We start from the raw sequence: 22177 nt of genomic DNA on the forward strand, positions 1-22177 counted from the left end.
GTTGTACCAGGGAAGGTTTAGATTGGATATTAGGAAAAATTTCCTAACTGAAAGGGTTATTGGACACTGGAAGAGGCTGCCCAGGGAAGTGGTTGAGTCACCATCCCTGGAGGTATTTAAAACACGTGTAGACAAGATGCTCAGCGATATTGTTTAGTGGTGGGCTGGTATGGTTGGACTCAAGGATCTCAAAGGTCTCTTCCAACCAAATTATTCTATTCTATCATGGCTGTAGCCCTGGCAGTCCCTAACATTAGGCACCTTCTGATTTCCAACCTAAATCTAACACATGTATCTTGTGCCATTTTTGCTCCTCAGCTTTCCTAGCTCTCATCCCTCTGCCATGTACCTGGTACATTGCCTGCTGCCCACTCCTTACAAACAACCCACCCTGTTGCCCACGGCTCTTTCCTCAGGGTCAGGCTGCCGTGTCATAGAATCATAAAATCATAGAATGGTTTGGGTTGGAAGGGACCTCAAAGATCATCCAGTTCCAACCACCCTGCCACAGTCAGGGACACCTCCCACTGGACCAGGCTGCTCAAAGCTCCATCCAACCTGGCCTTGAACACTCCCAGTGAGGGGGCATCCACAACTTTCCTGGGCAACCTGTGGCTTAGCACTCTCATCATGAAGAATTTCTTCCTAATGTCTAATCTAAATCTTCGCCCTTCCAATTTAAAGGCACTCCCACTCCTATCACTACAGGCTCCTGCACAAAGTGCCTCCCCAGCAATTTTGTAGGCTCACTTCAGATACTGGAAGGTCACTAGAAGGTCTCCTTAGAGCCTTCTCTTCTCCAGGCTGAACTGGAGAAGAGAACTTCCGACTCTCTCAGCCTGTTGTCATAGCAAAGGTGCTCCAGCCCTCTGATCATCTTCATGGCCCTCCTTTGGACTCATTCCAACAGTTCCATATCTTTCTTCTGTTGGGGATTCCATAACTGGACACAATACTTCAGGTGGGATCTCACAAGAGAGGAGTAGAGGGGGAAAAATCCCCTTCCTTGACCTGCTGGCCACACTTCTTTTGATGTAGCCCAAGATATGCTTGGCCTTCTGGGCTGTGAGTGCACATTGCCGGCTTGTGTCCTTCTCCATAGGGCTGCTCTCAATCACGTCATCCCTCATCCTGTACTACAACCTCTGATTGCCCTGAGCCAGTGATACAAGAAGTGGTTACTTTACAAAAAGTGGAATAGTTTTGATTTAAGCTAAAGTAGACTTAAGATAAAGCGGAGTTAAGTTTCATCTAAGTAATTGTATTCTTTTCAAAGTTAGACAGTGTCCCCCTGCCAGCGTGTGTTCTTTCAGTCTTTTTCTAGATACTGTTCATTCTTTGGAGATGAGAATGTGTTGTGTGCAGCGTGGTCTGTGCTGAACAGATGTGTCTCCCGGACTCCCCTCTGTATGGAGCCTTTCTCGATCTCAAATGCAAGGTCAGGCACAGCTGAAGCCACCTCCAAATTAGCAAGAGTTTTGACTGTTGTGAAGTTCATAAGAACATTAAAATCAGTCTTTGGAAAGTAATAGCAAATGCATAAGATTTCTGGGAATGTTTATCCACGTGTATCTAAGTGTGAAATCCATTCTGTCCAAGCTCTTGTCCTGCTGCACACGAGGGATGGAGATCGCTCCCTCGTGTTGCCCAGGCCTGAGGAAGCGTGCTTGCTTTCTAAAGTTCAAAAACGAGCCTTGGGGAGTTTATTTCCCAGGATTTTCAGAGTCCCCAGGTAGGACCTCGCACTCGGCCTCGTCGAACCTCATGAGGTTCACACAGGCCCAGTTCTCCAGCCAATCCAGGTCCCTCTGGATGACCCCCCCCCGTCCTTCTGGAGTGCCAGCCTCGCCGCTTAGCTCGATGTGGCCGGTGCCCCCCGCACCCTCTTCGCACTCGGCCGTGCGGGGGCGCGGCCGGTCGGTGCGCGGAACGCGGCGGCGCGGGGCGTGTTCCCAGCCGGGAGCGTCGGGCGCCTTGGAAACGGGCGGAAGCCGGGCGGGAGCGGCGGCCGGAGGATGCTGAGCGCCGAGCGGCTCTCGCTGCCGGGCACCGAGTACCTGGGTGAGGAGCGGGGCCGGGGGGGCCGGGGGATCCGTGTCCGTGGGACGGGAGCCGCCCCCTTCTCGGCGCTGTGCAAGCGGCAGCCTCGTTTCATCCCGTCTTTTGAACATGAGCCAGCAGTGTGCCCAGGTGGCCAAGAAGGCCAATGGCATCTTGGCTTGTATCAGAAATGGCGTGACCAGCAGGTCCAGGGAGGTTATTCTCCCTCTGTACTCGGCACTGGTGAGACCGCACCTTGAGTACTGTGTTCAGTTCTGGGCCCCTCACCACAAGAAGGATGTTGAGGCTCTGGAGTGTGTCTAGAGAAGAGCAACGAAGCTGGTGAAGGGGCTGGAGAACAAGTGTTACCAGGAGCAGCTGAGAGAGCCAGGGTTGTTTAGCCTTGAGAAGAGGAGACTGAGGGGAGACCTTATTACTCTCTACGACTACCTGAAAGGAGATTGCAGAGAGGAGGGTGCTGGCCACCAAGTGACAGGTGATAGGACAAGAGGGAATGGTATCAAGCTGCACTACGGGAAATTCATACTGGATATCAGGAAAAATTTTTCATGGAAGGGGTCATCGGGCACCGGCAGAGGCTGCCCAGGGACGTGGTTGAGTCCCCATCCCTGGAGGTATTTAAAAGATGGGTAGACGAGGTGCTCAGGGACATGGTTTAGTGGCAGATAGGAATGGTTGGACTCAATGATCTAAGAGGTGTTTTCCAAACTAGTGGTTCTATGATCAAAGAATCATAGAATGGTTTGGGTTGGAAGGGACCTTAAAGATTATTCAGTTCCACCTCCTCTGCAATGGGCAGGGACACCTCCCTCTAGATCAGGCTGCCTAGCCTGACCAACTAGGGGAATGTAGAAGGGTTTGAGTTGGAAGGGACCTTGAAGCCTACCCAGTTACAACCCCCTGCTGTGGGCAGGAACACCTCCCACCAGACCAAGCTGCTCATCCAAGCTGGCCTTGAACACTTCCAGGCATGGGGCATCCACAACTTCCCATGGCAACCTGTGCCAGAGCCTCCCCACCCTCAGTTTAGCCCAGTACCAACCTATTTTGCTCGCAAGATGTATGTTAGCAGCCTTATTTTATGCTCATTTCCCAATACTGGAAGAGGTTCTGTTGTAAGAAGGTTTCGATGTCAGTTTTTCTTCTGCAATAAGGCAATGTTGGTAATGTCTCCCATGTGGAATGGAAATCTTTCAACTTAAAAAGTGGGCACTCCCTTAAAGGCTACATCCTGGCTCCGACAGTTTGTTACTTCTTGATGTTCCAGGAAACTAAGGAGCAAAGTCATTCAGTGTTGATGTGTCAAATAAAAATAAATAGGATGGACTAAAGTCATTATGACTTCATTTAATTGCTAAAGAGGAGATGAATTACAAGGAGTAAGTATTTGGAATGTGTTCAAGACAGTATTTTTAAGTGAAACTCTTCAGCCATTACCTTGTAGGCCCAAGAGAGTGTTTGGTAATAAGTTTTATAAAGGTATACATAATTTACTGTGGCTTTCCTGTACAAGGAAAGGTCATAAATGGCATGGATCGATTTGTGCTACTTGTTCCACCATGATTTCACTGTCTCTAGTAAATCAAAATGGAACAAGACTAGAGAAACATTGCTATCTTCCATTAAATAGACAACCTGTCTTACATTGGGGAGACTGAAAAAGCTTTGTTTAGCATAGCAGTAGTGCCTGTGAGGAGGAATCTGACTACGTGTTCTTTCACAGCCATGACAGCAGTAGAGAGATGAAGTATTTAAGCAAAGAAGTGGTCCAGTTCCTCTTAGCTTAGAAACTCCTTGTACTTTTGCTGCTGGGTTGCTGGCTGAGTACTTTGTGCATACCTACATAACTGCAATGCTGTTCTGTGTTACAGAAACTCAAGGCAGCAATAAGAGTTTTAGTGCTCTGTTTGGGGTCATTCTCAGCAGATGTGCTTTGCTGAAGTTCTTATTGCCAGTTTTAGTTCTGGAGCTGGTTCAGGTATTTGAGAACAATATCGCAGTGTGGCATGTAGATACACCCTTTGGCTTTTGTACTACTCTGTCATGCTATGTCAGGATTTTCAATCTATGCTTTAAATAGAAACACTGGTAACTTTTACACAGAGATGCTCTAGGCTGAAACTTGCAAAATTTCTTTTTTAAGGAGCCACCTTGGTTTTAGGTTCATTAATCGTTTTTAATGAAATAAGTGCTTAACTTTTAGTTGTGTGGAACTTCTACCCTCAAAACAATCTAGGAAGCAGACTAAAAAATTCTTAAAGTGTAAGAATAAACCATATTTCTGTTTCACGTCTGAAGTTGAGAAATAAGACTTCTAAGATGTGCATAATTGTTAGGTGCAAGCAGCTTTACTAACTTACTTAAATTGAGCTTCCTTTTTATCTCCATTCCACATGCTGATCTACCATTCCCTTTTCATTTTGTAAAACCTAAATTATTTTGGCATTGAGGTCAGAAAAAGACAGCTATGAACAAGTCAGGTTGAGCAATAAGTTGTATAGGAGCCTATTCTGTTGATCACTTAAAATGTCTTTCTGTTTAAGTTGCAGTATCTGTTGTCTGTTAGAGGGGAAATAATGTATGCTGTATGATGAAATTGTAGTTATCTGTAAATGCAACCAATAGCACTGTTTTGTGCTTGTGAGACTTTGTAAATTACCAAACTGCTCACACATCTTATGTTGTGTATTAGCAGCAGAAAATTTGTTTAAACCAAGCAAACAACCTCTCCCGCCCCCAAAACCCAACTATCCCCCCCAAATAAACACACCTCCACACACACTGCTATAAGATGCTTTTATATTTTGTACATTGACCAGGCATTCTGAAATCACTGTGCCTTGGATTTGTTCTATTGTATGCTTCAAAGTCTTGTTTGTAGTTGTCTGATGTGGGGTTGTAAGCAATTGTGTTAAGTTTCACTTTCTGTGATTTCATTTTGAAGTTGTATTGCCCCAGGCTGCCAGGTAAAGTATTCTCTCAGTCTCTCAGGTCAGATGGCACTGTCTTCCCTGACCTTTTTTTCCCCTTTTCCTTTTTCAATTTCAAGAACAGACCAACAAATAAAATGATCGGCCAATATAACATTACATGCTTCCCCTGTTTTTCTTCCCCCATTTTTCCCCCCCCATGTTTTTCCCCCCCCCATGTTTTTCCCCCCCCCATGTTTTTTCCCCCCCCATGTTTTTTCCCCCCCATTTTTTTTGCCCCATTTTTTTTTCCCCCCATTTTTTCCTTAATTTCATTTTGAAGTTGTGTTGCCCTAGGCTGCCACATAAAGTATTCTCTCGGTCTCCCGGGTCAAATGGCATTAGAAGTGAACAAGGAGACAGTTAGTCATTCACTTAAGATGAAAAATAATTGCAAAGTTTTGGTACAGCAGAATTGTCCTGACTTTTATTTTCCAGAACATGTCTTATGCCACAATGATTGTGAGAGAGTAGGTAGAAGAATGCAGATGACTGAAAATCAGTGAGTAGGAAGGGAAAAGAGGCCTGCGCGTAGTTGGCATGAAGGCTATGGTGAAGATGTTGTAACAAGCAGGACATTTAAAACCGCATTTTCACTGAATAAACTACATTTAGTGTCTGGGCATAGTGATGAAAATGTGTTGCTCATTTGATGGATGAGGCTGGAACTACAGTAGGCAAAATGAGGCCTGTTTGAGACACTTTTCCATGCCTTCCTCATTATGGTTTAATAACTGGTGATTGCTCAGTTATTTATAGCAGGCAGTGGAGCTCTTGGTGTATTGTTCTGCAGCTGTCTCCTGAAGCTTCAAAATGTATTTTCTCCCCCCTTTCCCATTATGGAGAAAAAGCAGTAGGTTATTGCAAATTTCTGAACTTTTTATTTTTATCTAGATTCTCTTTCCCTCTACTCCCTGACTCCAACATGCTTTCTTTTCTTCCTTTGCCAGTGTAAGACATATAAGAATGCAAATACTCTTTGAGAAGTGCCTTATCAGTAAAGCATGGGGCTATGAAGTGCCAGAAACATGTTTCGTTATTTCTTTCATAAGTAGTCTTGGGCTTCATGATTAGAAAGAACAGCCATGGTATTAGTGCTTTTACATAACTGAGTCGCCCCCAGCAGAGAACCTCACCTGGGGTTTACTCTTCTTCTGAACAGTCTTAAGGAATATTGAGTTGGAAAGTCAAAGTGCAATTGTTTTCTCTAACAGCATAATCAATGTATAGGTTACGCTGTTACCCAGACACCTCGGCTGACACCCAGTGTCAGTCTAGATATTTGATAAGCTTCTGTAATGCACTTTGGCTGGAAGAGCTTCTAGGCTAAAAACAGAAGAGAATGCCTTTTTTTTTTTTCCCCCAAATTTTATTTCTTTCTTTGTCATGCAAATTGGATAACTAAATGTGGAAGATAAATTACTTCCCCATGGATGTGTAAGAGTTTGCTCAAAGAAATATTAGGTGTGTTTGAATCTCCTTAGACTCAGTCTGGTACTTTCTCTAAAAGATGGAGATCTTATCCTCAAACTTGCCATTGCACTGCAGACTTCCACCTTAGCTTGAGGGGTAATGGGTGAAATCTGATGGTGGTTTAGGCAGATTTGCAGAACTGGAGAGTACACAGACCCTCTGCGATTGAGTATGAGTGGGTAGGGAACCATTAGGCCACTTAATAACAAGCTAAGATGACGATTACTTCCACAATGTTAATAATACAGTGCATGAATTCAGAATATATATATATTTTTTAAAAAAGATATCTCAACAATTTAGCATTTGTGAGGTGATAATTTCTGGCAGCTGTACAGCATCTTGCAGGAAGTGGTCTGCTCCAGGGCTAGGACAATTCAGTCAGTCTGTATGCAGCCTCAGGAGCACTGGCTAAAAGAGTACAATGTCGTGGTTTGTGATTAATGCTGATTAGTTGTTTGAAACAAATTTTCAGTTATCGTCCAGATCAAATTATAAACTGAAATATATCTTAATTTTTTTGTTGAAAGTGGCTTTGAAACTGTGAACATAGAAAACACGATGTAGTTGTGCTGAGTGGCCACTTAGCGTGTCTTGCTGAGTAGCAGTGCTTGTCTCATATCATAGTGTTAGCTCTGGTATGACAAGGTCTACTTGTACTTCATTATATGTTCTATCCTTCAAGAAAAGCCCATGTATTTTTGAGGGTTAATAGGAAATTTCACTGTGAAGCTGTGCAAAGCTTGAAGGAACTTAAGCTGTACAGCGGTTTAGCTTTTAGGTTCATTGTCTTGTTTACATACTTATCTTGCTTAGACCATTCCTTAGCAATATCTGAAAAGATTAAATCCCTGATAATATCTGGAAAGATTAAAGAGAGCATCTTGAAAGACTATTAATGCTGGAAAAACTTCCAGACTTTACATGATTTTGTTCTTGCAGTTTGTATCCTTAGTAATTCCCTCTTGCTTTATTATTATTTTGGTAATATTTGCATGAAATTGATTGTATATTACTACAGAGGTGCCTTTCCAATGTCCATAATACAGTAGTGTCCTTAGTTAAGCTCCAATTTAGAATAAATTCTGAAAGGGTATTATATGCTCTCAGACATTTAAAAAAATGCCAGAAGTATTCCAAATATATAAAAGCTCGTTATGCTCTTGAGCTTCTTATAACTGATGAACCATAATGTTAATTGCATTAAATAGTGTGTGTTTTCAGCACTTCAGTTGAGGAGGTGGCAAATACTTAAAAAAAGATGGTCTTATTATCCAGGAATTATAACTACTGATTTTTCAACATATTCAGTCATGCCAGGAATGAACCAGCCATAAAAAAAAATGCCTTCTTGTGTGTATACAGTACAAATTGTTTTGGTAGACAGCTCATATTCCAGAAGTCATCCCTCATGAAGAGTTGAGCAATAATGTAGCTAGCTGATTTGATAGTAATTTGGTAAATAGAGGCTTAAACCTCTGCTCTAGGGCTCTGTTCTGCTGCTTCTTTAAATAGGTTATGCGATATGTGTTTTACCATCCGATACCAATTCATTCCAATCATACTCTTTTTTCAGGTCATTCGGCACACTTTATTTTCCTTTTGCAGCATCTACAGTATTTTATTGCACCTCCTGACCATCCCATGTTTGCTGTACCTTTCAAGTATGACAGGCAATATTGCTTCTTGGTAAGTGTGCTGGTGTACTCATCCTCAGTTTTTCTCCTCTGCCTTTGGAAAAGGCAAACTTCTTGGAAAGAAAAGCTTCTTATCAGTGTAGCATTAGGGAGATGCATCTAAGTCATAAAAAAGGGAAACTGATATGCAAAACCAGTATGGTTAACAAGATTGTGTGCCAGTATGTGCTGAAGTAGGTATAACTGACACTGATAGTACAGTGACACTTCCAGTGTTCCTGAGCACTGCTGATAATAAAAATATATACAATAGCACTACTTAAAGATTGTATGTATTTCCTTCCTTCTTGAATTTTTGGCTTTGAGAGTTTCAGTGCATATATTTTGTTTCATGCAGGGGTATTATTTGCATTAAATTTTCCTTTTCCTTCAAGATTTTTCAATTATAAATGCTTGCTCTTACAATATTTATAATCAAACCTATGAATTAGTGGATTGTTCTCATAAGAAGATTGAAACAAGTCATTCAGTGGCTTATAAAAAGACTATTTTTACGAGTTTAAATACACAAGCAAAACGATGGCTAAATTAAATTAGTTGTGATTGTCTAACCTATTGTAGTGAAATCTGCAGAATTTGTGGATTGACTGTGGATGTAATCCTCGTTTTGGCTTTTACTTGTAAGCTGTAGGAGATTTCTATGACTTGGTCTGGCCTTGCTTGACTTGAACAGCCACTGTTCAGATCTGAATTTGGTTCTGAGCGAAAAGTGCATTAATCCCAAAATTCATTTTAAACGTTGGGTGTGTGGGTGATGGTGGGGTGTGAGAATGAGACTGTGGTGATAAGTTTAACATCAGAGGCTGTTCTCCCAAATGCTGCAATAGCCAGCTTTGGAGGAGCTGTACTGTGTGTATTGCTACTGATGGGGCAGAGGCTTTAAGTAAGTGTGACATCACTGCCAATGGTTTAAGGATTAAGATGTTCTTTGAAAAGTTATTTGCCTAACATGAGCTCATGGGTGCCCAAAGACTCCTCTGTGAACTCATTCTGTCAGATCCTTCGCTGAAAGCTGCATGGTAGTTCTTAAACTTGACGGCAAAGAGTAGCACCTACCAAATGAGTGTGGCAGGCACACTTACTGACTGTTTGGGGTCATTGCATGGGATTTCGGGGAAGAGTTTAGCAATTATGGGTAGCACTGGAAAGTGTTGCAGGAGGCGGGAGGAGAGCCTTTGTTGCAATAAGCCATAAACAAATAAATGCTGAGGATCATAACCTGTTGTAATACCTCCTGTCTGGAAGCTGCACTGTGCTGAAATTCTGTCAGGGAGAAAATTAATAGACATAGCAAGTTGTAATAGCACACTTACATGAGTATTTGGGCTTTGCATCCTGATTTGGACTTGCTACCTTATTTTTGAGGCTTACTTTGCAATACTATGAGAAGTATGGATATAGATACCAGTACACTGTTATCTCCCTGAGTTTTCAAAAACTATTAAAATGTATGGATTGTCTCATTTGTTTTGCACAGGATTTTTAACTCTGCTTGCCTAAAGAGTTAATGTCCCAGTATGGTTCAAGTTTTGTTATGGAAAGCACCATTTGTATAAATTGTGGAACTACAATGTTGCTCTAACCAGACTCCTGGCACTTTAATTGGCTTCTCTGCCCTGCTAGAACCTGTCTGCAAATCAAATTTTATTCTATGGTTTTCTCTCCTCCTTTTTTCCCCTTTCTTCCTTTCCCTCCCCTTTTTTCTTCCTTTCCCTCCCCTTTTTTCTTCCTTTCCCTCCCCTTTTTTCTTCCTTTCCCTCCCCTTTTTTCTTCCTTTCCCTCCCCTTTTTTCTTCCTTTCCCTCCCCTTTTTTCTTCCTTTCCCTCCCCTTTTTTCTTCCTTTCCCTCCCCTTTTTTCTTCCTTTCCCTCCCCTTTTTTCTTCCTTTCCCTCCCCTTTTTTCTTCCTTTCCCTCCCCTTTTTTCTTCCTTTCCCTCCCCTTTTTTCTTCCTTTCCCTCCCCTTTTTTCTTCCTTTCCCTCCCCTTTTTTCTTCCTTTCCCTCTCCTTTTTTCTTTCTTTCCCTCCCCTTTTTTCTTCCTTTCCCTCCCCTTTTTTCTTCCTTTCCCTCCCCCTTTTTCTTCCTTTCCCTCCCCCTTTTTCTTACTTTCCCTCCCCCTTTTTCTTCCTTTCCCTCCCCCTTTTTCTTCCTTTCCCTCCCCCTTTTTCTTCCTTTCCCTCCCCCTTTTTCTTCCTTTCCCTCCCCCTTTTTCTTCCTTTCCCTCCCCCTTTTTCTTCCTTTCCCTCCCCCTTTTTCTTCCTTTCCCTCCCCCTTTTTCTTACTTTCCCTCCCCCTTTTTCTTCCTTTCCCTCCCCCTTTTTCTTCCTTTCCCTCCCCCTTTTTCTTCCTTTCCCTCCCCCTTTTTCTTCCTTTCCCTCCCCCTTTTTCTTCCTTTCCCTCCCCCTTTTTCTTCCTTTCCCTCCCCCTTTTTCTTCCTTTCCCTCCCCCTTTTTCTTCCTTTCCCTCCCCCTTTTTCTTCCTTTTTCTCCCCCTTTTTCTTCCTTTCCCTCCCCCTTTTTCTTCCTTTCCCTCCCCCTTTTTCTTCCTTTCCCTCCCCCTTTTTCTTCCTTTTCCTCCCCCCTTTTTCTTCCTTTTCCTCCCCCTTTTTCTTCCTTTCCCTCCCCTTTTTTCTTACTTTCCCTCCCCTTTTTTCTTCCTTTCCCTCCCCTTTTTTTTTTCTTCCTTTCCCTCCCCTTTTTTCTTCCTTTCCCTCCCCTTTTTTCTTCCTTTCCCTCCCCTTTTTTCTTCCTTTCCCTCCCCTTTTTTCTTCCTTCCTCCCTTTTTCTTCCTTCCCCTCTTTTTTCTTCCTTTTTACCCTTTTTCTTCCTTTATTCCCTCCCCTTTTTCTTCCTTTATTCCCTCCTTTCTTCTTCCTTTTTCCCTTTTTTCTTCCTTTTTGTCTTCCCCTTTTTCTTCCTTTTTGTCTTCCCTTTTTTCTTCCTTCCCCCCTCCCCCCTTTTTTCTTCCTTTTTTTCCTTAATTTCATTTTGAAGTTGTGTTGCCTCAGGCTGCCACATAAAGTATTCTCCGTCTCCCAGGTCAGATGGACCTGTCTTCTCTGACCTTTTTTTCCCATTTTCCTTTTTCAATATCGAGAGCAGACCAACAAATAAAATGAGTGGCCAAAATAACATTACATGCTACTTGGTGCGTTCCTTTTTTTTTTTTTTTCCCTTTTTTTTCCCTATAACCAGACTCCTGGCACTTCATTTTGCCTGTCTGGCCTGCTAGAAGCTGTTTGTGAATTAAATTTTATTCTATGGCTTTTCTATATAAGGTAGAGCTTGTTGGGTTATAAAGCATTCTGCTTATACTGTTCCATGGAACTGGGCAGCTAGTGAACAGGAAGCCAGACCTGGAATTTGGTGTGGCAGTGTGAACTGTGCTACCTGGAAGACGGCACAGCAGCCAAAGAGCCAAAGAAAAAGACTTCTCAAAGTGATTGCAAGCGCTAATTTCTTTCAGCTTCTCTGCTCACCAATTTCATACCCCCTCGCCTCTACCTACCTTGTGGGAAATATGGAGAGAGGTTCTTTGCCAGGTTCCTTAGGCCATACAAGAAAAGGCCTAATGGACATAACCTGTATACCAGCAACTATATTCAACAGTGACCTATATATTTTTGTGTACCTTTTTAAGTGTGACTGATTCTGTGTTGAAAGTTAGTTTATTTGCAAGGAGTAAACTCAAAGGTATTAGAGGTCAGCCATGGGACTAGCACTGTGGGACCATGCCTGTCTATTCCCATAGGTGTTTAGCAGGGAAGTTAATGAGTCTAAAGGAGCAAAATAACAAAAATATGTTTCATTGATAGGGGCTGTTCTATGAAACGAGTGTGTGCTTTCCTGTAAAGTTTTGAGAATGGCTTTGTAGTTGAGCAGAAGTTTATTGCAGGCTGAGTTGAGCAGGAGCCAGTCTGCTAGTCCTGTTTCCTAGCTTATTCTGGTACCACTCACAGCTCGAAAGGGGCCTGGGAAGATGATTTCTGAGTATAAGACGGGCTGCATAATGAAGAGGGAGGGAGGAAGGATGGGCTGAAATAAAGTTACACAGTTGCTGGTATATTGAGTCCATGACTGTGCTGCACAACTCATTCCTCCCTCAGGGGACACAGGTGCGCAGAGCTCTTTCTTTAATCACTCACATAAATTAAATTTATTCCTTTGCATTAAAATAATTAAATAAAGCTTCACCCTGTATGTTTTAGTGCCAGATAATATCTTTGAACTTTTGGCTCACCATTTTGCTATCAGCTGCAAGGTATTTTCCAGAGTGTGCTTAATCAATTTTACCATTGTCCTGAAAAGTGTTCTAGGCAGAGAAATCCCCTGATAGCAATCAGTGTTCGTACATACTTTTAATCACTGTATCCACTGGGAATAATCATTTCCAGACCTCTCTTGAAGTCCACCTGCCCCACACTAAGATGAAAGGGGCTTCCATGCTGTGAATCAAGTGGCACAGGCTTGATGCTTACCAGGATATTAAGCACAAATTAAAATGGTTTGAAGAATATTGATGTGGGCCTGAGGTTGGCCAGTTATTGGTGAGGGGAGGATGCTGCCAAGTCTGGAGCAGATTGGTGAGGAGCAAGAACAGCCTTTGCCTTTCCTATGTCCCCTGAGGGTTTTCTCCTGCTCTTTTTAGGACACGACACTACTTGCAAAGGTGCAGTAGCATACGTGTTTAGATAGAGGTGTGTGCTCTGGGAACAGGGTTTGTGTGCTTTCCAGGTTAGAGATGATTTTCCTGGGTTCGTTGTGACTTGTCTTCTCTATTGTTGAACTTGTAGATTTGAAAAGTGTACTGCTTGGTAGCTGGCGCATCACCCCAGACTCGGCTCTTTGTTGCTCCAACTCAGTTTCTAGCCAAAAACATCAAAGGGGCTCAGTGGCAAATCTGTGCTGCTTCCTCCTTCCTGGCGAATGCTTAATTTGTATAGTCTGCCCCCTGTAGAAGCAGCAAAGTTATTTGTGTTGTACCAAACTGTCATTACCCAGGAGTCTTGTGGGTGAGTGGCATTTGGTGGTTGGGTACTGACAGATCCATCATTTCTCAAATTTCCCTGTGTTTGGTTTAGGGTGTTGTTTGAGATTGACTGTTGAGCAACAGAAATCTCTCTTGGCATTGAGATCTGTTCCCCACCTGCCACTCCAAGAACATTCACTGATGCTTGCGTGGAAACAGATGTACTTTTATTTACACCCTTAGGTGCACATTTTAGGAAAAAGACTTTACAGAACAACCTTAAAGCTACTTGGCTTTGGTAAGTAGGGGAGGGCCCCATTGCTGTGACATTGACAATCTGTACAGGAAAACTGGCTATGACTCAGAACAGAGATCAGGAGCTTCTCTTGAGTAAACATTTTCCAGAAATGTTTCCAATGTTTTCCTTCGCTTCTTCCTTCACTTCCAGAATCACAGGGGATTTTATAAAAGGGTCGGCTCTGTTAATGACTAACTCTGTGTGGCCAGGAAATAAAGCATGTTTTAAGTCAGGAATTTTACTATTCGTATCTAGGAGAATGAAACCTCTGCTCTCCAAGTGAGGGAGCAAATGCTTGTTGTGTAAGGCACACAACCAGGCTGGTCTGGCTCTGGGCTTTACAGGCCCCTTGTATTCTAATTTTTGTCTCTTACTGTCTTTTATTTGCAGCTCAAAGACACGTCCTCACGTACATGGAGGATGCAGTGAGCCAGCTGCTGGAGAACAGAGAAGATATTAGTCAGTATGGCATTGCCAGGTTCTTCACTGAATAGTAAGTACATCAGGATGCTGCCAGCCTGAGGGGGGCTTTTGGAAACAGGCAGGGTACATGGAGAATGGAGCTGGGCACATGCTGATTATGTTATGAATGCTGGATTTCACTGGGTTAGCCAAAGACTGCCTGAGCATGTTTTGGAAACCTGCGTGGGTTTTGTACAGTTCAGTACCGCTTCTATTACAAACATTCATGTGAAGCATTCACTTTGGGGAATGGAGCTTTTAAAAGCATATAGGAAACCAAATTCTGCCTGCCTTAATCAGGGCTATTAGTATCAAAAGCAAAGACTGCCTCTGGTTCTAGCAGCACTCATTCTTCCTTTTTGCGAGTATGAATTTGAACTGTTTTGTCTCCTTGCATGATTGTTGTCCTGTTAAATGCTTTAATAGAACACCTCTTCTGCCCTTACCTGTATAAGTCCTTACATAATGAGCATAATAATTAGCACAGATACTCTCTTCCTACTAATTGGGAAAGACTTTTTCTGGGGGAAAGGCTGTGTGCTGGTCTTCAGTGTTGTTGTTGACTCAGCCAGCTGCTCTGTTTTGTCAGCTTGATGATGTCTTGCACAATGTCTAAAAGTCTTCCAGGGACCTTCATTAAAGATCTGTTGGTAATATGTGTGCTTTCAGTGGTTTCTGTCTTTTGATGGCCATTTGAAAATCTTCACTTGCTTACTTCCTTTCCTGTTTATCCTTTTCTGAGGCAAGTAAGTATGCAGTGTTTCATAACAATCTCTATACCACAGCAGTGGAAGAGGATCTCAAAATGTAGGAGTAGCTTGCTTTCTCAGTTGATAAACATTTCAGGTTTTTGGTGGTGTTTTGGTTTGGGTTTTTTTGTTTTATTTTTTTGCTGCACATCAATGTCTATCTAATCTCCAAGTAAGCTCCAACTTGCTGGTTTGACTGATTGGATAACTTGCATTATATTGTCTTGCCCTATGCACAATTTCAACTTGTAGACAACTGAGATACTCACTAGTAAATGAGCAACTAGGATGAGTACTGCAGCAACTTTGAGGGGAAATTCTTAAAGTTTTTTTTTGAGGTGGGGTAACAAGCAGTAGAAGAGCCATATAGCTTTGACCAGCTTGACAGAGGAAGTAAGATATGGGCCATCTTGCTACATCTGATATTACAGATCTTTTAGGTAGATAGCACTGTAATAAGAAAATGTGTCTTTTTTGCTCTCAACAAAGTACTTCCAATTTTCACTTCTCATGTATCATCCATATTGCAAATTCTCGGAGACCCATGCAATACGGCATAAAGGCAATTTTATTAGAAGAATCAAATAGCATATCAAGGATGTTTGTTTTTACTGTTAACCTCTCTCTGTAGCTTAGTGTAACTAGAATGAATACTGACTTTAGAACATCTCAGAAATCTGTTTTAGAAGCAGATAATAGTTGGGACTACATCAGTTTACACGGAGATTGATATTTTTCGTCATTTATAGAGTAGCTTAAACTCTCAAAATGCGTTCCATCTTCGTAGACTACCAAAGTTAAAAAATGCGTAGTACAGGAATTAAACTATTTACTGTACAAACTAATGAAGAGTGTATTTCCATGTTCAGAGCAAGTTGCAATGGTCACTGTTAAGTGAGGGATGCAGAGAATTAATCAGTTAGATTAGGTATTGGGGACAAATGAACGTACAACCTGTGCACTTGACACGACTGGCAGTCACGATGCTCCACTTCATATAGGTGAGTTTCCACGGACAGCAATACTGAGATTAGTCAGCTGAACAAATAAGTCAGTAAACAAGAGCTTAAGAAAGATAACAAACATGACTAACAATGGCCTCCACCCACCAACAGGATTTCTTTACCAGGGTTGAAGGCAAGATGGCTCTGAAATACCCAGCTGACATCGTCATTCAGACATCTTTACCGATGGGATTTGGTTTGCACCTGCTTTTAAGCCAGCACCTCAGGGCGTTTTCTAAACTTCTGATCATATATACTTAAAAAATTAAGTGGTGAGCAGAAAGGTCTTCCAAGCTTTTTGAAACTGCTCACTTTGCTTCTCAATAGTATTTCTTCATCATAACATGATAAAAATACACCTTTTCATTTCCTATTCCTATTCTGCCTAATAATAAGTAGTAGGTCAAGATCATTACAGCAAGCAAAACAGTCACCATATAGCACGATCCTCTGACTGACTCAGGTGCTGGAGATCATGTCTTCCCATTTATTTCCAAAGTAAATGTGAACTTCTACCGTGCCTTTTTCATAGAATCATGGAATAGTTAGGGTTGGAAGGGACTTAAAGATCATCCAGTACCAACCCTCCTGCCATGGGCAGGGACATCTCACTAGATCAGGCTGCCCAAGGCCCCATCCAACCTGGCCTTGAACATCTCCAGGCACGTGGCATCCACAACTTCCCTGGGCAACCTGTTCCAGTGCCTCACCACCCTCATAGTGAAGAAATTCTTCCTAACGTCTAGTCTAAATCTGCCCCTCTCCAGTTTATATCCATTCCTCCTGATCCTATCCCCACAGGCCTTCATGAATAGCCCCTCTGCAGCTTTCCTGTAGGCCCCCTTCAGGTACTGGAAGGTCACTATAAGATCTCCTCTGAGCCTTGAACACACGGTTCAAATCTTTGTGAGAGTTACAGCAACAATTTTTATGGGTAATTAAGAAAATTTTGTTGGGGTTTAGCTAACCTGAGTGAAATTTCATTTGATCTGCTTGAGGGAAGGAAGGCTCTACAGAGGGGTCTGGGCAGGCTGGAATGATGGGCCCAGGTAGATTGTATGAGGTTTATCAAAGCCAAGGGCCAGGTCCTGCGCTGGGTATGTATTCTACTGCTATCCACAGCCTAGCACTAGGGTTGCTGTTTGCAGGGGGCTGGCCTTCATCTCTGCAGTTGTCTTTCCAGAATATTTTTAGTGTTCATGGATGTTTTTTCTCCTACTTTATTCCATTGTTCATTTATCCCCATTATGTGGACATCTGCTTTCAATCTTGGGAGCTCCTTGAGGCTACCTTCATCTGACCTGCTGCTGACTCTCAAAGGAATAGGGATCAATCACCCTTCTGCCAATTAATCCACATCTTTTGGTTAAATGAGTAAAATTATGCCTCTCTTAGAACTAGGCTTGATTTTATAGATATGCTGAAATGCTAGTGGTATTTTTTCATTACAAACCCAAGAAATCTCTGGTCTGTTTTTTAATCTCCACGAAATGCAGATTCTTGAAAACCCTCTGTGTAATTACACACTAATGCTGCTTTACTACTTCTTCCAGCCTTAACTTCTGTGCCAACGTATCTTAAAGGGACATGTTCCTCCTATTCATTATTTATCATCCTGTTCTCTTGATCTTTCCTGTACTGAAGAAAACCAGGGCCCCCATGCTAATGCGTTTGATCACACAAAGGGAATGTACATATCATCCCACTATATTTTTGGGGATCTTAAAGGGACTCTATGGTTTTCCAGCAGCAAAAAAAAATTTGACCAAGTGGCTTCGTACTAGTAATTTTTGCTTTTCTTCTGGGCTAACCCTTTGCTTGAAACTTTCATTTCCAGTTGGCGAGTAGATGTGCTGCTCTGTTCAAGACTCTTCGGAAAGCTCAAAGTTATAACTTACCTCAGATAGGAAACACTTTTTCTTATCATTTTTACAGTTTGTTTGATAAACCAAACACAAGTAAACAGGAAAAGGCATTTTTTTTTGTCTGTGTTCTTCTCACAAAGCACTTTTTTCTTTTGTTTTTGGTGACATGTCTCCCTGACCACCTGACAGCTGGAGCATGATTGAAAAAGACATCCTGTTTTTACCTTGCACATGCATCACTATTTCTGTTGGGCTCTGCTTACTTATGTCCAAACCCCACTTTTTCTATAAGGGATATTTCTGCTGGCTCTAACTTGATGTGCCCCTGCTGTATCTTGTGTGACAGTTTGATAATATTTATTGAAGAAGGTGTTTGTGGTATGTGTGTTTGGGGGGGTTGGATACTGCTTTTAGTCAGTCTGTTGTGTGCCTTGCAGTTCAGGTCTGCACTGTGTAGATGCCTGTTTTACACAAAAGAACATTTGCTTTCTTCAGAGTAACAGGACTGCCGGTGCTATATAGTTTGAGATCCTTGGATAGGAAGATGTTATCGTGGTGAGAAGTATCAACTGCTAGCAATGAAATAGCTCATTTTCTCTCTGTCTGGATTGGCTTGAACAATTTGTTTAATGCATTCCTTAGGGACAAATATGATAGTGCTCTCTCGGCTTTCTATGGCAATAGCAGTGATACAGAGTTTGGTATCAGAAAAACTTTTGCCTTGTTCAGCCCTGTACTACTATACATTACCTAGATAAATCTGCAGAGTAAATGATGTCCTTCTCTTTAAAATGGTCTCAGTACCCTGGAGGGGAAAACAGAGGGGGAAGGGCCAGGAATGGGACAGATGGGATGCCCATGAGAAATAAGCCACTCACTGTAGACAACCTTAATTGGCAACTGGCAATAAGCTGAATTATCTGCTTATAAAGAGCAGAAATTCTTGGAGCTAGCTTAGATCCATCAATTTTTATTTTTTTTGTCTCTGTATATGTAGGTCGTATCATTGTCATCATCTTGCTGTCATCTGCTCTGCATCTTTCTGCTTTTCACAGTAACTTGTTCCATCTTGTTTGCAAGGATAGTGTAAGCTCTTCAAGACAGAAATCATATTGTACTGCATGTACTTTACAGCATCTAGCATTGTGGGAGGTTGTCTCCATGCTTTGTACAATTGTAGTATAAGCAGCAAAAATAGCAAAGAGAAAGTCCTTAGGGCTTTGACAGGTTGTGCCAGATTCCCTTTCTGAGAGATGGAGCTGTTAATTAGAATTTCTCTGTAAGACTGTTTGGGGGAGGGGAGTTGGTTGTTGGGTTTTTTAAGTGTTAGTTCTGTGTGTATTGGCTTTGAGCAACTCAGTAGCCATTGGGAAGTAACAATACTTGGAGGTTTTAACAGAAAATGTTGATATTCTTCTGGTATAATCGTATGAGCAATTGCAAAACAAAAAATAATAAAAAATTCCCATGTTCTTCAAATGCTCTTGGGATTCCTCCCCGTCTTCTCTTCTGGAGAGAAAAAGGCAAAATTATGACGCTCAACGCAAGACTGCACTGAGCCATGTGATCGGTATGAAGCTGCTGCTGTCGATGACCTAGCTGTGAAGCCCCTTTGGGCTGAAAATCTCAGCTGGGATAATGTGCTTGATGGTTCCTGACAGGCTGTTGCTTGGGATTCCTTGATCCCTAAGGCACTGCATGAGTGCTGTCTGCCTCTGCTTCGCACTTCAGTTATCAGTGCAAAGAGAATGAATATATGCACTGAGACTTAGCACTTGTGCCAGAAGCTCTAAGGAGTAGATTTTGCAGCTAGTGTGAATAAGTTGCTATGAGAGGGGCATTTTCAAAGTCTTTCTCTCCACTGTGTAGATGGATTTGCCAGACTGAATTTCTTGGTAAATATTTCTGGGGCACTTGTAGTAGTTGCATATTTCTCTACTTAGGATGTTGCTAATGAACACAAAGCTGCTCTGTTGAAGTCCATTTGTTGCTTTGTAGTCTCACCACTACAATTTGCCATTTGTCAGAATGGCAAAGTCTCTTCCTTGTAATTAAGTTTCTCCAACCCATATTATAACTGGGATTTCGATAGTCCCTGTCTGCTCTGCATGAGGTATGCGTTTTGTATGAGAGCTATAGAAGATTTGGAGGTTGCAGATAACTTGGTTTATTTGTGATTAAAATTATGTGAATTTTGTCCAGAACCTGCCACTTGAAGTGTGATGTTTTTATTATAGAATTGCTTGACAGCTAAAAGAGTATTGGTATCTCTGTCTGACAGGCAAAATCTGTGAATTATTGAATTTCCCGGAGTTGTTTCTTTGTTACAAACATTGCAACAAGCAGTAGCCTGACAAGTATAGTGATTTGGGAAAAAAATGCAGATATTAATGGAAATAACACACTGATTCCCACTGTAGTTTGTACATGGTGCCCATGTATTAGAAAATTTAGTGTTTTCTTCCCACATACTCGAGAATCTTGCAGGTGAGTGGATATTAGATGAATCCAAATGCTCACAAAGAAATATGGGGCTGTAGGAAGGTAAAGAGGCTTTTTGGTAAGCAGAACAATCTCAGAAGGCTCTAGTCAAGGGAGTAACATAGAATTGAACATGGAAGATGCTGTTTATCGCTGATGCTGTGTATGATAAATACTCTGCTCAGGAAACTTATATTGCTTTGGCGACAGAAAAATCTAAAGAACTTGCTGGAGCGTATGAATGTACACACTTGGTATCAGCATCTTGTCATCACAGGTAGTTGTCCGTAGATAACCTTTCACTTATACACTGACTTGAGCTGCGCTGTGCTCTTGCTATTTGAAGAGAGGCAATCACAACTTTTCTATACAGTGTGGTCAGATTATGATGCTTCTACTATGTTTTCACTGGTGTAGCAGTGCAATCTCTGCCCACTTCTTTTCTATTCCCTTACAACATGGGAATTACATCTTTACTTGCGGTCTTTGTCAGAATAGTTGTAGCAGAAGTGGACTGACTGCCTTATGTAACCTTATGTAGTTTGGTATATTTTATTCCTTCTTACAGCCTTGAATATTGAAATGTGCCACATTTGCCATGAAGTTGATCTTGCTTTAATGATGGCTGAAGCCAGTGGCGTATATGCAGTGTTGATAGATAATAACACTGAAAACCAAGTGTTTAAAATTTTCCAGAAGCTGAAGTCCAGAAACCTGGCAAATGATACAAGGCTTAGGACCATATGTATCTGAGTTTACTGTGTTTATGCTGTTACTCTGGGCTAGAGTTGAATGTGCTATCCTATCTCTAGTTTTAGTTCATTACTCCAGCATAATTCTATTTATGGTTCCTATTTTTAATTGCTTTTCATCATAGTTGTTAGTACAAATTTGGAGATGTATTCGTGATCCCAGCTGGAAGTTAAAATCAGACTTTCATGACAGACGTCAAATGTGGAAATTTGTTCTTGAAACAAACCTGGATAATTTAGGGAGAGAGGGGAAAAAAGACAAAAGCATAGGGTTTCCTGAAAATTGATCTCTCTGATCTTGATTAGAAGGTGATAGAGAAGTAATTTTTGTGGTTATATGCATTTGTGATACAGTTTCCCTACTCCCCAGTCTGTTCTGCTGTCTGCATTTGGCAGTACAGCAGAATAGATGTGCAAATCACTGCAGTTCTAAGAAAAATCTTCAAGGAGCCTGCTGAATGTGTGCTCTTTGTGGTTATTTTGCCATAACCCATTTCATCAGTTGAGTATTTCATACTGTTCATCATATCCTTTTAGGGTTGCCACAGGGTCTTTTGTTTAATTTCATTTTCTCCATCAGTGTACTTTTTTAATATCTGTGGTATTGTGTTGTTCCTGCCTTATCCCTGTTCTTGCATTTCTGATCACAAATCTCTGCTCTGTTTTAGTTTGTATCCTTGCAGAAGTGAAAGGGACGAAGAGTCAAAATTGGTGAACTGTGGCAATCTTATATTGTGTGTCTTCCACTGAGGAGAGGTCTGTAGTGGAGGTCACCATGATGCAAATAGATATTCAGTGCTGAGATCACTGTTTGACAAGCATCTTTCTCCATTGTTCTGGAAAACAACTCAGCTGTGCTTGCTGAGTCATGGTGTTGGAATATATAGGAAAAAATGAGAAAGATAAACAGTGATATATCCACAAGTGATGTAGTGGGACTATTTACACTCTTTTGCAGTATGTATATAAAACAGTGATCTCTCTTTATGCTTGGTCACGTGCTGTAAGGATTGGATTTCCTGCAGCTTCTGTAAATGTTCCGAAGAAAACCATTTCAGTAATGTGAAGTTGCCACCTGGAATTCAATAGAAATGCAGTAGAGAATAGCAGCTTTGGAGAAACACAGTAACATAGGAAGCTTGGTACCCATTAGTGGTTTTCCCCTTATTATATTTTTTATTTTTATTTTTTAAGAATTACAAGGCATAGTTTTATAATTTTCAGTTAGGAATTTTTTTGAACATACCTTTTCCTCCAATAGAGTTTTTTGATATCTCAAGCTGTAAGAGAACCACCGTTGAACACTTAATGTACCTTTCTCTCTGTTAGTGACATGCTTTAGTTCTGTTTTTAATGAAGTATTTTGGTGTGAGTCTAGGCTGCTATATGTTTATAGGAGA

General features: G+C 41.7%; 1 protein-coding gene across 2 annotated transcripts in view; it reads left to right on the top strand.

Moving 5' to 3' along the window:
- The first annotated feature begins 1928 nt into the window (after window positions 1–1928).
- CSTPP1 (centriolar satellite-associated tubulin polyglutamylase complex regulator 1) overlaps window positions 1929–22177 on the top strand; it is an 86509-nt gene continuing 66260 nt past the window's right edge. Inside the window, exons 1-3 of one of the 2 annotated variants that reach the window (XM_054066743.1) lie at window positions 2013–2061; window positions 8080–8192; window positions 13855–13957. In XM_054066743.1, coding sequence (XP_053922718.1) covers window positions 13878–13957 — 80 coding nt within the window. In that variant the 5' untranslated portion in view covers window positions 2013–2061; window positions 8080–8192; window positions 13855–13877. Of the gene's footprint in view, window positions 2062–8079; window positions 8193–13854; window positions 13958–22177 lie in introns of both variants that reach the window. The other variant, XM_054066742.1, reaches the window with a different exon arrangement.

The sequence above is a fragment of the Cuculus canorus genome, chromosome 5, assembly GCF_017976375.1.
Source record: "Cuculus canorus isolate bCucCan1 chromosome 5, bCucCan1.pri, whole genome shotgun sequence".
Lineage (NCBI taxonomy): Eukaryota > Metazoa > Chordata > Aves > Cuculiformes > Cuculidae > Cuculus > Cuculus canorus.